The 17,894-nt window shown below is 39.4% G+C and overlaps 1 protein-coding gene across 1 annotated transcript in view; it reads left to right on the forward strand.

Moving 5' to 3' along the window:
• Positions 1-17,894, forward strand: part of LOC144027687 (sodium channel protein type 2 subunit alpha-like) — a 56,436-nt gene that overhangs the window by 18,107 nt on the left and 20,435 nt on the right. The window contains exons 10-17 of the mRNA XM_077535463.1: positions 1,294-1,491; positions 1,565-1,747; positions 1,848-2,219; positions 2,304-2,430; positions 2,544-2,782; positions 5,861-6,034; positions 6,139-6,495; positions 9,479-9,886. Coding sequence (XP_077391589.1) covers positions 1,294-1,491; positions 1,565-1,747; positions 1,848-2,219; positions 2,304-2,430; positions 2,544-2,782; positions 5,861-6,034; positions 6,139-6,495; positions 9,479-9,886 — 2,058 coding nt within the window. The remainder of the gene's footprint in view (positions 1-1,293; positions 1,492-1,564; positions 1,748-1,847; positions 2,220-2,303; positions 2,431-2,543; positions 2,783-5,860; positions 6,035-6,138; positions 6,496-9,478; positions 9,887-17,894) is intronic.

The following is a 17,894-nucleotide window of genomic DNA, read 5'->3' on the forward strand; positions in this document are numbered from 1 at the left end:
ATTGTTAAATTAGTTGTGTAATCAAGCCCTGTTGCTGAATTTTATGGATCCTACAAATTACTTTATATTATTATTATTATTATTATTAGTATTATTATTATTATTATTATTATTACAAAATACATCCATCCATTTTATGTACTGCTTATCCTATTGGAGTCAAAAGATACACTAGTTTTCTTGTCATCAAATTTTGAACATATTCAAAATTTCCTTGCGACAAGAAAACTGTTCACAAGCATAAAAATGGTTGAAAGAAGTTAAAAAAAAAAAAAAAAAGTGTCTGGCGCACGTCTTTGCAGCCTTTTTCAACTGTGAACTAACCCTGAAACATTTGGTACGTGTGCTCATCCTTGTGAGCCTTCTCCACTCAGTGAAATACAAGATCCAATGCTTTGCTTGTTTCAAGCAATAAATTGTAGAAATGCATTGTTCCATTTCAATACATCTTGCAGGTTACAATAAGAGTCCCCTTTGCCAATTGTGTGATGAGATTCAACTATAGATCAAAAAAAAAATTTCATGGTCAAAATAACCATTCATTCATTTATCCATTCAAATTTGATCTTGCCAAAGAACGACGGAGCCCTGAAAGTGACATGGGAGAAAAAAAAATGAAATACGTTTCTCATTAGGACGTGAAACTTTCTCGTTAGAACGAGAAAGTTTCTTATTAGGACGAGAACGTTTTCTCGTTAGGGCAAAAATAGGGCGATAGGACAAGAAAGTTTCTCGTCCAAATGAGAAACATGTTTCAATGTGTTTTGTTTTTTTCCCATGTCCCTTTACGGCCTCCGTAGCTTACCGATATTGTTGAGAATGATTTGTTCTTAATGATTTATAAAGAGGCGGCACGATGGATGAGTGGTTAGCACGCCCGCCTCCCAGTACTGAGGACTCGGGTTCGGAGTCCAGGCTCCGGCCTTCCTGGGTGGAGTTTGCATGTTCTCCCCGTGCCTGCGTGGGTCTTCTCCGGGTACTCCAGTCTCCTCCCACATTCCAAAGACATGCATGGCAGGTTAATTGGGCGCTCTGAATTGAACCTAGGTGTGCTTGTGTGTGTGTGGATGGTTGTTCGTGCGAGTGGCTGGCGACCAGTTCAGGCCTACTGCCCATAGCCTGCGGAGATAGGCTCTAGCAACCCCCCGCGACCCTTGTGAGGAGTAAACGGTTCAGAAAATGGATGGATGGATTTATAAAGCAAGATACTTGGAAAGCCTGCAGTATATTATGATATCATGAATGGTAACTGATCATTTGCTCCTATTATATTTGTGTGTTTGCATCTTCAAGACTCTGCGCTCAGCTGGAAAGACCTACATGGTGTTCTTTGTACTGGTTATCTTCCTGGGCTCTTTCTACTTGGTAAATTTGATCCTGGCCGTTGTTGCCATGGCCTATGAGGAGCAGAATCAGGCGACCATTGCTGAGGCCTGGCAAAAGGAGAGGGAGTTTCAAATGGCCATGGAACATCTCCGTCGAGAGCAAAGAGTATGTCCCGAGCAAACAATTGTAGAAGATTTGCACGTGGTTACCGTTTAACATCGTTCCTCTCTGTGTGAAGCTGGCAGCAAAAAGGCAAGCGCAGGAGACCGACTCCATCTTGTCCCCGGAGTTGTCTCCGTTCTGTGCAAAGTTAGGAAGTATGAGGCGATGCAGCACTAAGCGGAGGCGTTCCCATAGGACGTTATCAGAAGAAACTGCAGTGGAAGCTGAAGACAAGCTTGACCTACTAGAAGAAGCAAAGGTACCTCACGTAGTCAATCAGGGCAGCAGTTCCTTGACAGAATTCCAGATGATTAGTAATTGATTATCTCTAATTAGAACAAATGTATCTGTCTCTGTAGCCTCCTTTGTCTCCCCTGCCAGCCCACCCGCTTCTGGCCACACTCTCTTCTCACCCACTCAGCACAAGGAGAGGAAGCCAGAACAGCATCTTTAGCTCATTTCGGATGCGCAACAACTCTGAAGGTGACTTCGGGGACGATGAGTACAGCATCCATGGGGACGCTTTCAGAAGCCGCACCAGTTCAACTGCAACACACTGGAAGAAAAGGGCGGGCAGTGTGAGAAGCCACTGCTCCCAAGTCTTCACCCCCAGCCTCACAGTAAACGGGCGGCTCAACATTTCATTAGACCACAATGGAGTCACTGCATTGGGGCCACACACTCTGAGTTCCCTCCCTGCTTACAGCATGGAGGGGATCAAGGAGGACACAGTGAGTGTCTTATGTTTTATTCAGAAGCTTTTTTTTTCTCAAAAGATTCGCTTTATACTATCAATAATATCTGTGCCACAAAAGCCCACCAAAGAAGCGGATAATGTCCAAAGGTCTCTTTTCCAGCCGTCCCCAACAGTGACCGAGCGTCCTCCTGTGCACAGAAAACGGGGACTAAGCTCTGTCAGCTTTTTCAGTGATGCCATGGATGGTTAGTTTTGAGAAAGCCTCGCATCCATTCTCTCCAAAAAGTTCGAATGATGGGCATCGGTAACGCAGAATCATAACAAAAATGTCTCACAGATGACTGCTCTGTCTTTGCAGAGCTGGAGGAGTCCAGACAAAAGTGCCACCCCTGTTGGTACACCTTTAGCAAGAAGTACCTGATATGGGACTGCTGCGCCTGGTGGCTGAAACTGAAGGCGTGGGTGAAGCTGATGGTGATGGATCCTTTCCTTGACCTTGGTATCACCATATGTATTGTGTTGAACACCCTCTTCATGGCCCTGGAACACTACCCCATGACAGAGGAATTCAACACCATGCTGTCGGTGGGAAATTTGGTGAGGATTATTAATTTATTATTATTTTATTTTTATGTTGGGTTTTTTTGTTTTTTTTGGGCGCAATGTGTGACAGCGAATGGGCATTGTACTTTAAATCAAACTGTTTGACATATAGAGATCCTGATGTTGACGTCATGCATCCCAAAATGGCCGTTAGCGCAACCATTTTGGCATGATAGAAAACACATCTGCCACTTTGAGTAAATGGCAAACGCCACACTTGAACAATGTTTGACAGTTGACAACAACAAGAAGCAAAAAGGATCAAGCATTCTCCAGCCTACCAAAAAAGGAGTCAATGCGTAGCCAATGGAGTACTTTGTACATGGTGGCGGAATCAGCAGATACTAAATGCTAACTGTTACCACACGCAAAATGTGGGTGAAATAATCTGTTTCGTTCATTTGTGCTGCTACGGTTTAATAGATATTACACAGTTGAATTTAATAACTGACCAACACCCCATAAAAAAATATTTTTTTACGGTATAAATGACGGCGGCCGCAGCAGCCGCTGCTAAGTTGCTAACGTACATAAATAACACTGCCAAGACTTGCATGAAACTGCCAACTTCGATGGCATTTTGAGCACACATAAAGGGGAAATAAATCCGGATTGTACAAACTTGTAAAGCCTTTGTATGATCAGATTTGAAAGCACTCACCGGCAATAGATGGGGTAATTCCACATTAGCAGTGCCACCAAGTTGGAAAAACCCCCCAAAAAACTCTCCTGACACTTCATCGGCAATCCAACATGTTATCCTCGCGCATGTATATCATGTCCTTTTCATCAAAGTGACTGTCAATGCTCTTGGGCAGAAAGTTGACGGATAAACATAAGTTTTCGAACTCCACGCCATTGTAGCCCATTAAGCTGCACCAATAATTTCCTGCCGCAGGGAGGCGTGTTCAGAGAAAGTCATGTGATGACAGGATCGCTGCTGAAGACAATTTAGCAGTTAGGTTTCAATGATAATGGCAGTTTTAAAGTAAAAGTCAAGTCAAAAAATTTCTTTACAATAACCTGTTCACTACCCCAAAACATGGTAGGCTATTCTGATTAATATTGCATGTGTGGAATATGAATTAGCAGAAAAATCCCCCCGTTTCTATCCATTTTGTCTTGTACAGCACCAATTGTTGTCTGTGGACTGAAAATGACATCACAATGCCCATGGGCTGAGGTAGTAGCCGTCAAGGCTCACCTGTTTTCTGTGTTTGGTCATGTGTCGTTTGCAAGGTGAGCCCTTAGGTGCTGTGATGTCATTTTCAGTTGACAGCAAAGGCAAAAGATAGAAACCGGTGGAATTTTCTGCCTAATTCATGTTCCGCAAACACAATACTAACCAAAACACTGTGCTTACAATAGTGGGAATGCATAGGAATAATATTTTTGACTTGACTTCCCCTTTAAGGGTGATGTGTGATTGTGTTACTTTGATCAAGCTGGTGTACATGATGATTTTTTTTTTTTTCTGGCCATTATTATTTTCTGATTGTTTGTTATAATGTATTGCTATGTTTGACTTTTTGGAATGTGACATATTTGTTTGATCTGCTCAAAAACAAACTCAAATGAAGCTATTGTATAATTAGCACATTGTATTTTCAAGTCAACAGTAAACTCTGGAATGTGGCTAGGCTTTCTCTGCATCTATAGGCACGATGCAGCTCCTTTTGACCTATCTACTTTTCCATCAGTAGTCTAAAAGCAAATAATGCTGCTGTGACATGAAACCATTCTGTTGCTCACAAATACTCACTTCTATTCAGTCTAGCCTCCAATACTCTTGCCCCTAACATAGTCCTTCTCAAATAGGGGGGCGGGGCCCCAGGGAACCTTTTTCCGTAACCTGCTTGAATAAAGTTTAATTGCACATCCACCACAGGAGGTGGCAGTGGCGGGCTCATTGTCAGAGAGCGCGCAAGGAGTATTAGCTCCTCTGCAGAGTTGTATTTACAACAATTTTATAGTCAAATGATGTTATTTATAGGGACGGTGAAGAGTTGGGGGTTGTAACCTTGCAGTATCTGTTCACAAACACTACGAGAATCCATCTTGTACTGCTCCCGCTGATACGTTCGCAACCGACCTTTTTAGGTTGGCCCAATCAGGCGTTGTTTAGGGCGGGACATGCCATGCAGCTGTGACGAAACCAGAAAGTGCCAATGCTGGTGGAAACAAATAAACCTAACATAGATGAATGGATGCTGCAATTAATTCTGTTTTTGCAGAATTACTGTTTCCTTGTTGAATGTTGAACAGAGAGAGGCGCTTTGTATTTTCATCTGGTAAAGATAAGTCTTTAAAAGTCCTTAAAAATGGGCACCAGCGCATTTTTCTTCCGTTCCGCCAGCAACTTCTCGCCCTTTCGATTTCTATTGAACAACCTGTTCAAAAATGATGCAGCCACACCTCAGAGATGATTCTATACCTCCACAAGGATGTCATCGGGACCAACTGCCTTTCCATTTTACATCCTATTGAGTGCCTTTGTAATACCCCCTTATACTCATCCACGCTACTTCCTGGTCCACCAAAATTGCCTCTCTACTCCTTCTTCATTTTCTCACTTTCTCATTCATTGCACCTAATTCATCAACTTCTGAAAGTATTGTTTCCATCTATCCAGCAGGCAGTGGGACCGACCGTTTCCATCTTTATCCTAAATCTATTTTACTCACTTCACAAAAGATGGAGATGTCCACTTTGGTGTTTGGACTTTTCAGCTGGAGGCTAGTATTGTGACAATCTCAGTGAAAGCAGGCTCGTTGCTTGGCTTCCGTCTCCTCTGGGTCACTGCAGTGGCCAGTCAAGCAAAGGTGGCGCCGCCATTCATGCTCCATGTTGTCAGAGTATCATCTGTAGTTTGAAACAAAGATATGAAGAAACTGGAAAAGTCACAGAAAGTCATAAAAGTGGACGAGACATCGTAAATTAAAGAAAAAAAATGACTTTTTGTGTTACCGTTTAGCTCGCTGCTAGAGAACAAGTTGTGCATTCAAAGGTTTATAGACTTACCTTTTTTTCTGGTAGCCTATTTTTTAATTCTTTATTTTTATGTGCCCTCAGGTGTTCACAGGGATCTTCACTGCAGAGATGGTACTGAAGCTGATCGCCATGGACCCGTATTATTATTTCCAACAGGGCTGGAACATTTTTGATGGCGTCATTGTTTGCCTTAGTCTGATGGAGCTGGGGCTCTCCAATGTTGAGGGGCTATCTGTCCTTCGCTCCTTCAGACTGGTAAATCTTTCTTTGAGTGCCGCAACATCAATCGTTTGTGTTTGCCTTAATAGTAAATTGGTCATCCTCATGTCACATTTTCTCCACCTTGTTCTCTACATCAGTTACGTGTCTTCAAACTGGCAAAGTCTTGGCCCACCCTCAATACTCTAATAAAAATCATTGGCAACTCAGTTGGCGCTCTGGGCAACCTGACACTAGTGTTGGCCATCATCGTCTTCATCTTCGCTGTAGTGGGAATGCAGCTGTTTGGCAAGAACTACCAGGACTGTGTGTGCAAGATCTCTCATGACTGTCAGCTTCCTCGCTGGCACATGAAGGACTTCTTTCACTCCTTCCTGATTGTGTTCAGGGTGCTGTGTGGTGAGTGGATTGAGACCATGTGGGATTGTATGGAAGTAGCTGGGCAACCTCTCTGCATCCTGGTGTTCATGCTGGTCATGGTCATTGGCAACTTGGTGGTGAGTACATCATATGTGATATTTTGTGAAGATCAGCTCATCATCATCCATACACTGCCGTCACATCCAACATATGTATTTGTTCGCACATGGGGGTTGTTCGCACATCGCATTTGAAAGCAAGTAAACGCTGATATTTTCTTGATTCGGAAATAAATTTACAGAATGCAATTGTTTGGACTTGATTTTATACAATGTGAAAGGGGCCTTCTGAATAATCAGTTTAAAAAAATCTACTTTTGTCAGTTTTGATTGTTGACATCTTTCTTTAGGGTTAATAGTTTGACACACTGAAAGTCCGGATGACATTAACCCTCTGTTGTGCTCTCTGAGTCATACAGGACTGTCTCAGAAAATGAGAATATCGTGATAAAGTCCTTTATTTTTTGTAATGCAAAAACAAAAATGTCATACATTCTGGATTCATTACAAATCAACTGAAATAATGCAAGCCTTTTATTATTTTAATATTGCTGATTATGGCTTAACCACTGCAAGTGCATTAAACCATATGGGCGAAATTGTGATCTAAGTCTGACATACCTTGACCAAATATCAGCCAAGGCCATACATTTCACCTTCTACAAAAGGTATTGACTTTCACGCACAATCGAATACAGTTTAAATTTAATCGTCATCATCCATTCTGCAATTCGACTTTTTTTTTTTTTTGTATGAGAGTGGAGCTATGTTTACACTCTCAGCCGTTAAATGCTCATTTGTCTCAGTTTTGATCCCATCAGCCAAAATGAATCTGCTTTGTGAGATTTTTTTTTTTTTCACAATGTGCTTCAAAATTCCTTACAATTTGTCATTTATAGTTCATACCATTATGATACAATAAAGTCAACTTAAAACCAAAGTAACTTAAATAAGGGACTGCTTTTTGAGAAATATAAATCTATCCATCCATTTTCAATACTGCTCTTAGCTGGAGCCTATCCCAGCTGACTTTGGGCAAGAGGCCGCATACACCCTGAATTGGTTGCCTGCCAATTGCATGTATCTTAAATCGTAGGCCTTATTACATTGCAATACTGTATATCATTAACTGTCTGCTCTGGCTAAAAAACAAAACAAAACAAAAAAACTATTGTCATATCCATGGCAAAGTTACACTAGTTCAACAGGAATTTAAAATATTTGTGAACCACACATTGTTATTCTGTGTGTAAACCTGAAAGATTGCACTCTATTACCTTGTTAGGGCAAAGACCATATGGCTACAGTATGCTTTGCATATAGTGAACAAAAACCGTCTTCTGCACATGAATCGTGGGAAAGCTGTTTATCCAAGAGATTATCCAGTGTGCTTAAGAGATGATAAAAGTCAAAAGTCATTCATCACTAATCAACTGCTCATGCTTCCCATCTCTGACTGGCTAAAGATGATCCTTGTGCACCAACAGTGCACATCACATATGCACACATGCACGTGTACATACAGAGCAGTGTGTGTGTATCGTGTTGATGCTCTCTAAGCTTGTAGACAGATTACTTGGAAGTTGGATGCTAGGAAACTTGAGTTTAGAATAGCTGAAAGCACAGGAAGACATACATATGTGTCTCAGCGTTTTGGCGTAGAATATCTTGTATTGAGAGACAGAGATGGATTTGTATTAAAGTTACATTTTGAATGCAAGACACAAATGGTCATTGAACAATAAATAATGCTTGATCTGTCTTACAATTAAAGTTATAATAAATAGATAAATAAATGCCTATATATATATATATATATATGACTTGCTAAGAGCAGAAGATTAATAAGTATTTGCTTATTTATTTATTAGTGCTGTTAAAGTTATTAATTAATTCATTAATCACAAAAAAAATCACGTTAATCATGCATAATGCAGATTAATCACACTATTAATTTTGACCGCAGATGATCCTTTAGTTGACAGTGGATGGTTAGGTTAAACGTGGCACATAAGAGCAGAAGATTAATAAGTATTTGTTAATTTATTTATTAGTGCTGTTAAAGTTATTAATTAATTCATTAATCACAAAAAAAATCACGTTAATCATGCATAATGCAGATTAATCACACTATTAATTTTGACCGCAGATGATCCTTTATTTGACAGTGGATGATTAGGTTAAACGTAGCACATGCAGGTTTTGTTTGAGCAATAAACATAACTCCATGCATTAAAATAAAGCATTTAATAAATGTTTGCGTGTGACATTCAGAATAACTGTTCATGGCAAACTATTGGAGTCTTTTTTTTCCCCCATTTTAAATTATATAAGTAATTAACTGATTAGAAAAAGAGGAGGATCAGCATGTCCAATGGATAAAAAAAAATATTGAAGACATCCTCATAACATTAAATGTCAAAAGAATTAACGAATAAAACAGCTGCTCTTTAAATTTAGCTGGTAAAAATGTTTGTGCGTTTTCATTAGTCCAGGGGTGCCCAAGTTGGGTCCTCGAGAGCCCCTATCCAGCCTGTTTTCTGTGTTTCTCTCCGCCAACACACCTGATTCATGATCAGGATCGTTACAGAGCTTGCTGATGAGCTGATAATTAGATTCAGCTGCGTTAAAGGAGGGAGACATGGAAAACAGGCTGGATAGGGGCTCTCGAGGACCGGACTTGGGCACCACTGCATTAGTCAAAACAAAAGTTTGGTCGTGCACAAGCTGCTGCATCGCCCAATCAGCTTGAAGTATTGTACTAAATTCCCTCCCTTTCCCGAGATCACATTGGAGCAGTCCCAGAGTGATATTGTGGAGAACTCATCATTTGCGTGATTCACATTATGTCTTGCCAGTTAGGTCGGTACAATTTTTTACCTTTTTTTTTTTTTTTACCAAACAGTTTTAAGGTGGATGGGGAAAAGTATTGGTAGTGTTCTTCCAAAAACATGCTTGTTGAAGAAAATGAGTTTGAATGGTGCGCTGCTCTGATTGATTGGTGAAGAAGAAGAGTGTATTCAACCCCCCCCAAAAAAACATATTTCTTGTGTGTCAACAGGTACTGAATCTCTTCCTTGCCTTGCTGCTCAGCTCTTTCAGTTCTGACAACCTCTCAGCTCCAGATGAGGATGGCGACTTGAATAACATCCAGATTGCCATCGCTCGCATCCACTCTGGTCTCTCTTGGCTTGCCACAAGCATCGTCCACCTCTTCAACCATGCTTTGAAATGCAGGCGGAAGAAAGCCAAAGAGACCTCTAAGGCCGTTAGGCTGGTTTCCAATCACCTGGAGCACAATGGTGGAATTTTTGGACGCTATGGGGACAAGTACATTATACCAGAAGAGGACAGCTACATGACAAACCCAAACCTGACTGTTATTGTTCCAATCGCGCCTGGAGAATCTGATGTGGAATTTATGGAGGAGGAGGATATTTCAGAGTCATCGGATGATGAAGACCATAAAGTAAGTTTGAAGCAATTTGTTTTCCCGTTTTATACACAACCAACACTGATTTAAATACTGACAATGACAATGAGCCAAACTTACCACATTACAAGTTAACAGTTAAGTTGTGATTTTAAATGATTTTTTTAAAGGTATACTTTCCTTATTTAGCCCATTATAGCAATAAAAAGTGAATATTTTGTCTATAATTAATTTGATACTTTCATTATTTTTCACATACAAATTGTACCTTTAAAAACACATTTTGCAACTCGCTGTCGACTGAAAATGATGTCACAAGGGCTCAGGTAACCAAACACAGCTCACCTGTTTACTAGATTTGGTCATGTGACATTCACAAGCTGAGCTGTGATTGGTTACCTGAGCCCTTGTGATGTCATTTTCAGTCTACACCAAGTTGTAAAATGTGTTTTTAAAGGTACTGATTGTACATGAAAAATAATGAAAATATCACATTTATTATACGCAAAATATTCATGTTTGACTGCCAAAAATGGCTAAATAAGTAAAGTATCCCTTTAATGCTTTCCAAGAATGATTTTTGTGGGCATCAAAGTGGACATGTGGTTAGCATAATCTCCCCCTGCCTCACAGTTCTGGAGTTCGATTTACGTATCTACTTAAGGCACTGCAAAAATGTCAAATAATACTTAATTTTCTTCTTTTTTTTGTCTGGTAACAAGCTTTTTTAATGACAAATATCTGACATATCAATATCCTTGTTAAAATGATTCCTGAGTTATTAGCTAGAAGGTACAGTATGTTGGACTGATCTGATATGAATAACATGACTAAACATTACAAAAAATATCTGATAAAATACATCATCAGCAAACATGCTAATTATATATATATATATATATATATACACACATATATATATATATATATATATATATATAAATTTATGCAGATAGCTACAGATGTTTCGCTAGTCAAATTTTGCTCTGACCAACCAATCAGAGGTCAGAAAAATGGTTTCATCATCAAGGTCCAATGATAACAATCAATGAAACAGTCTCATTGCTAATACAGTTTACGTTACATTGACCAGCACGACTGATTCTGAAGGCCCTATAGGAAAATTTGATTTATATGGTAGCACATAAAGGCTGAAATCCAGTTGGACAAGATACACATACCGTACACAATGCAGCCATGAGAAACACATCAGAATTAAATGAATGGACTATTGGGAATAAATTAATGCAATTTTATGGAACAAATACTAGAATTTATGCTGCTAATTGCTTACGATAATGTTTAGGCTCGCAGAAAAGGCTTTGCTAGCCCCAACGGCCCATCATAGGATCTAAAACAAGAGCTCTATTACAAATATGTCACTTTATAATAGAGCTGTTAAACGATTACATTGTAATCAGCTTAATCACATCTTAGAATTTTGATTAATCACGATTAATCGCTTAATTAAAAAGGCTTTTTCATCAACATTTTTTGTCCGCTAAATTTAAAGAGCACCTGTTATGTTCTTTTTTCGACTTTTAATGTTATTGTCATACTGGGGGTGTGATAGGTGGACCCAAAAGCGGAGAACACAAAGCAGGAAGAGCAATGACAGGAATGATAATAACTTTGACTGACAGGAACGTGGACTGGCGTGGCATTACGAGGAGCAGACTGGGTATGACGTGAAGACTGGGTAGGACGTGAAGGCTTGGCATAATGGGGAGACTTGGCGTGGCGTGGATGACTTGGAAGACTAAACTATGCAAACGTGACTATAGCTAAACACACGGACAAGCAGCGACCGGACTAGCCAATACACTAACAAAAGGACAATGCTCCCATAACGCGTGCAACAAAACCCACTCCCTAAATACACACACTAACGAGCAACTAACACCACACAGCTGGGAAACACAGCAGGCAGGGGGAACCAATTAGCAACACACACCGGGAAGGGAAGACACACGCAGGTGGACAAGGTTAATACTGACGAGACTAGGGGAGACAAAACTGGACAACATATAACATAAACACCCAAAACTAAACAAAACCTCAACCAACCAAAACCGAACATAACAGTTATGAGGACGTCTTCAAAATTTGTTGATCCATTGCACATGCTCATCCTCCTCTTTTTCTAATCGGTTAATTACTTGCACAATTTAAAATGGGAAAAAATGTCCCCAATAGTTTGCCATGAACAAATATTCTGAATGTCCGACGCAAACATTTATTAAACGCTATACTTTAATGCATGTATTTATGTTTATTGCTCAAACACAATCTGTGCTACCTTTAATGTAGCCATCCGCTGTCGAGCTAAAAGATCATTTGCGGTCAAAATTAATAGTGTGATTAATCTGCATTAATACATGATTAATGTGATAATTTCTTGTGATTAATTAGTTACTTTATAATAGTCATATTTCTCGCTTTTGATCAATGGCGCCACCAAAGGGTGGCACTTGGCCAGTGGAACTCAGAATTTAAATGTACTGTTACTATTCTTTGCAAATTAGATCATTTGTAACCAAAGTATATTAGTAGGCTTTTAAGTTTTTCTTGACTACAACACTATAATGATATCCTGAAATGATGGTTTTTAGGTTTGGTGCATATTCCCATCTGGCCACCCCTGTGAAAAACTTCTGCTTGATGGCCTCATATTTTAGTTATCTTATTCAGCAACATGAGAGAGGAAAAGTCAGTTATCATCAACACTAAGCACAGTTATCTTTTTTAATGAAGTGGTTTTTGAAACAGCGCTTGAAACAGATTTCTTAAGCTTGTGCAGTCATACTTTATATCTAGAACAGAGGTCGGCAACCTAAAATACGCCAAGAGTCATTTCAGTGTTTTCCACAGAAAAAAAAAAAAGTACAGTCACAAAACCTTTTTGAAATCCAGTGGCGAGCGGTCATAGTAAGCTATTAATGCAGTGCATGCCCAACCTCTTCAAAATAAAATCATTGAAAATATTTCTGTGAGTGTCCTCTAAAACACAATACTGTAGTTCTACTGTTTTGGTCTTAAATTCCTGTATATTTTATCCTGTTTTCCTCGCCGGGAGCGGCAAAGTCGTTTGCGCATACACAATAAGAAATCAATTGTGTTAGTTCCGTTGTTTCTGTATGTGCGTCTTTTGAATGGCAAAAAAGCTGACAGTCAAGCTGCATGCCTGACAACGCGAATGCGCGTAACTGGCTTACTTCGCTTGTTCTGCGATAAACAGTCACTGGTTCAGTTCAAGTTCATAGCCGAATTCCAATGAGTGCCCTTTTCCCGAAGAACTTTTGAGGAAAAGAATAATCCAAGTGGTTGTTCTACTCCTGAAGTAGTCATCACGAAAACAGGGAAGAATTTCGTCTGTTATGGAGCCACAACACTGTCAATAAGATTTGGTATTGGAAAAAAAAAATGTCATTGTAGAAAAAGCTGCAGTGGCATTGAAACAAGTATTGGCATTGTAAAACAAGAATTGGCATTGTAAAAGGTTGTATTGAAAAATAAAATACAAACATTGAAAAAACACTATTTTCTTTAACCATATTTTTTTTTTTATTATGACGTCTTTTTCAATGCCAATCTGCAAAAAAAATTTACGCTTTCTCTTTTTTTTCGAGTGTCACGGTTTTTCAGTTTCAACTCGCTGGGTTTCAGTTTCACTGAAGGATCATAAAAAAAATAACGGTTTGTTATCCCAGGACCAGACCAGTTTTAAGGGACACTACACTACCCCAGGTATCCAACCATGAAATTTGAGTGATTTTTTTTTTTTTTTTTAAATCAGCAATAATAGTCGACATTTCAATATTCAAAGGAGTTTTATTTTTATAAATGTAACATCAAATTTTGTTTAAAGTCCTTTGGTTGGATACCTGGGGTGGTGTCGTGTCCCTTAGAACTGGTCTGGTCCTGGGATAACAAACTATGAATTATTGTTTTAAGATTTTTTTATTTTAAGCCCTAAACCAGGTGTTGAGCAGCTTTTATTTTGAAGGTGACCAACGCAGTGGCATGTCGGCATGTTACCATAATGCACAGTATTAAAAATTGTTGGGGCGGCTGGCTTGACTTCGTCTTTTCGAGTGGAGGCTGGCCTGACCGCAGTTCGAAATTGACAGTCTCCTCTTCCTGCTCTTTTGTTAAAACAGTTGGGGCGTTCTGTAATGACAATGCCCAAGCCAGCGTCACAAGTTATTTCTTTCTCTTCCCCATAACACTGTACCCTCGTTTCTTACAAAACTCCTTTAAAAAAAAATCACTTTACAACGCTCAAAGTAATCGAAATTTGCGTTACACGCCGCCATGTTTACCGAGCTGGGTAAACATAACCTTTGACCGGGACCAGCATGCCTTGCGCGCGCTGAGATTCCGATTCGATTAGCATGACATGATGCATTAAGTAATTTCAAACATGGCGGTTTTAACGCCACAAGATTATATGTAGAAAAACACAGACTCACGGGCGGTTTAGGAGTTCAAGGTGAACTTTTATCCACGACATTTTTTTTTTCCCCAATACCAAATCTTATTGACAGTGTTGTGGCTCCATAGTCTGTCACTTTCAAGTAGTGGCTCGCTGGCTTTCCAGAGGTGAGGTGAGGTTGGTTGAAATCGCTTGTCGCCTCACCGAGTTTGTAAAGTGATCTAATGTCCGCACAAATGTTTGGAATTAACAGGAAATGCTTTAATTGCCACTCAGAAAGTCGGACTACTGTCGTAAAGTCCAGTGCAAATAGTACTCATATGACAGCGATGTCAATTTTTTTTTCCTCTCCCGGCTTGAGCCCACTTCGTGGGCACGAGCCAGTTCCGAATACTGTAAATTCCAACGTATTGGCAAATTTGTGCACATGTGATTGTGTCATTTCACTCACCACGGTGCTGGTTATATTGTAACGCCACCAGCAAATGTTGTTTGGGGAAGTCACCCGTTTATTCCTTTCATCAACACGCCACTTTTTGGCAGTGGCCAACGCCAGAGCAGAGTACAACCGCTCTTGTTACAGCAGGAAAAAGCAGCACAAAGCTACTCAACCACACGTCTCCTCCCTCACCCGAGACCTGTGTTGCATTCAGTAACAGTCCGACATAACAGTGCTCAACATAAACGGCAACCACAGAACATACAACACATAGTTCGTTACAATATTAATTAAAGTGTGTGTGGCATTAACCTGTGTCGGTCCTGAATATTTCCCCTTTTTAATTTTATACCTACACAGTAATATTAAGTAATAATTAAATAATATTTAATATTAAAATTAACAATAAAAATACCCCCAAATTTTTCAGCTCGCGTCCTTACGCCGGCTCGCATTTTTCTCAGTCCGGCATGCCCACTCGAAAAGGTCACCGCTCGCCACTGTTGAAATCTAAAGTGATGATATCATTATATACTGCATATAATTTTTTTTTACGGAATGCAGCAAATACAAAAACATTTGATATTGGGAAAAAGGAGCATGTACTGAAACAAAGTAATCTGATCTGAAACCATAAGGATTTAGGAATGTCTGAGTCAGAGTAAACCAACATTTTGGATGAGGCAGTCAAACCAAACTTCAACTTGAATCAATCACAGCATTCACTCAATGCTGCTTTTATGATGCTCCGCTACATTACCGCATCACTCAGTATCATTCAGAAGTGAAATACAGGGCCAGGTTGACAGCGAGAGTGGGGTGGGGATGGATGCTCTTCGGAAACATAATCTGTTAATCTGTAGAGCAGACAATCTGAATTATGATGGAGACTATTGTCCCGTAGAAAAAAATCCAGATGTTTTGTTTCCCATTTTCCTTTGGTGCAATGTACAATATACATGATATATAGAATAACCTAGGATTACCTTCATTTGAAAAGGTGAAATGCTGGGGAATTAATTCACTAAAGTCAAGGGATCAATACTGTGAAAATTGTCACTTCCTTGGTCCATGCACCAACTCTTAGCTGTAGCTATCCTACAACATCATGTTTGACTTTGTTGAAACGAGTGCAGTAAAAAGGTCAGTAAAATGATCAAGCTAGCAGTAGACTTTTTGCACTTTTGCACGTCACTCTATTTAGAGAATACAGTTGTTACAGTCATCTCTAAAATTACATCAATCAAACCACTTTGCTCTCAGAGTTCATACCAGAAATGCTTGACTTGCTTACCTCTTTCTTACCTTTTCCTTACTGCGATCCATTATTATACAGTTTATCCTATACTGGACTTCCAGGCGTTGGGTGGCAATGATATGAAGTTGCAGGGACGGATCGCGCATTTGGTACCTCAGTCTTCAGAGGGGATTTAGCTGACTCCACCACTTAATACCATCATGTAACAACTATTAGAAACCATACATTATCTTGAGCATTTATGAATCATCATTTATCCAATAACTTGACAAAACCCCCAAAATATATATCATCACTAGCAAAGGTGATAATTCAATGTATTAATGTGGGCAAATCTCTAAACAAAGTTTGCTTGTCAAACAGTTTTGGTCTGACCAGCTAATCAGGGAAAGGCAAACTGCTGACAACTTGTCAGCCATCGAGCTGGACCTGCGTGGTGAATTTAAAATCTGATTGGTTAAAGAAATAGTCCTTATGCTGATTGGGTTTGTAGTTCTCCTTATGGGATGGGTTCACTAAGTCTTCATTGATGTTGATGAACGATATTATGGGAAATTTATCCAGAATTCAACAAAAACGTTTTGGGTCTAATTTTTGTGCCCAGCACAAGTCTAGCACAATACGGATAAAGTTTTCTTTCTTTTTGTATTTTGCTAAACCAGCACAGAAGAGAGCATTTGTGCTGTAGCCGACTCCTGACTTGCGTTACCCTACCTGTGCCACAAGTTGGACCTGGTTTTTACAATTCTAAAGTTTAGTCTACAGTACATAATTGTCACCAAATTGCCAAATGGTCCGGGGCCACGGCACAAGCACACTAAACTAGACTTGCCCCAGAAAGATAATGAAGATGTGCCCATTTTTCCGTCAAGCACAGTCTACTTTCTTCTCACCAAATCACCGGATGTGTCAAGAGCATGGCAGCTCCATCCACCTTATGCACTGATGCACACCCAGGTATAAAAGCTGAACTGTTAGTCAAGTCAACTTATCTGATTCTGTATAGGCCTTATTTGCAAAAGAGTTAAAATAAAAACTAAAAATGAAAATGCTTTTTAAAAAAACAAAAACTAATTAAAACTACATTTTATGTTTCTAAATGAGCCTTTGGGGATGATTTTAAATGTGATTTTAAGTAGATTTATTTTTGGTATTAACCAGAATAAGGACGTTTGAAAGTGTGTCACACAGAAGTGACGTCATATAGCAGCAGCCAATAGAAAAGCAGATGACATCGCTTCCATGGTGTTTTTTTAAATATTGCGCACAAGTATACACATTTTTTTTTTTAACTAATACTGAAACTAAGTATTAAATAACTAAAACTAATAACAACTAACAGAACCACCCTGAAAACTAATTAAAACCAAAAAAAAAAAAAAAAAAAAAAAAACTCAAATATTAAATAAAAACTAAGAGGAAAATTCCAAAATTATAATAACCCTGCTTGGGAGAAATGCATCCTCCTCAAAACCAGCCCTTTCCTCGCTTATCTGAGATTCCGTTTTTGATATCAAACATTGGAGATGTTTCAAGTCTACAGAAAAGAACAAGGAATTTTCCAAAGATTGTGATCAAGCATGAGTGGGGTCTAATGAACATCAGCAGCTGTGCCGCGTTATCAGTCCATTTTGACCGAGAGGATTGACATGGATGAATTTGCTTTCATGACATGACTCGCGTCATTCAGCAAAATTGAGTGATCTTGTGACAAATGCCGTAATTTTACATGGAATAAGATGGACCGGAAGAGTCCAAGATGGATTAGTCCTTAAAACCGGAAGTTATGCTGTGCACATTATAGCAACCGTTTAATTCTGCAACTGCTTGTACTTAACTGTAACAGTTGGATTAAGTGTGAGTTGATTGGTCAGGCCTGCAGAGAGGGGTTCAAGTATCACCAATCAACTCA

This window comes from Festucalex cinctus, chromosome 1, assembly GCF_051991245.1.
Source record: "Festucalex cinctus isolate MCC-2025b chromosome 1, RoL_Fcin_1.0, whole genome shotgun sequence".
In the NCBI taxonomy this organism is placed as follows: domain Eukaryota; kingdom Metazoa; phylum Chordata; class Actinopteri; order Syngnathiformes; family Syngnathidae; genus Festucalex; species Festucalex cinctus.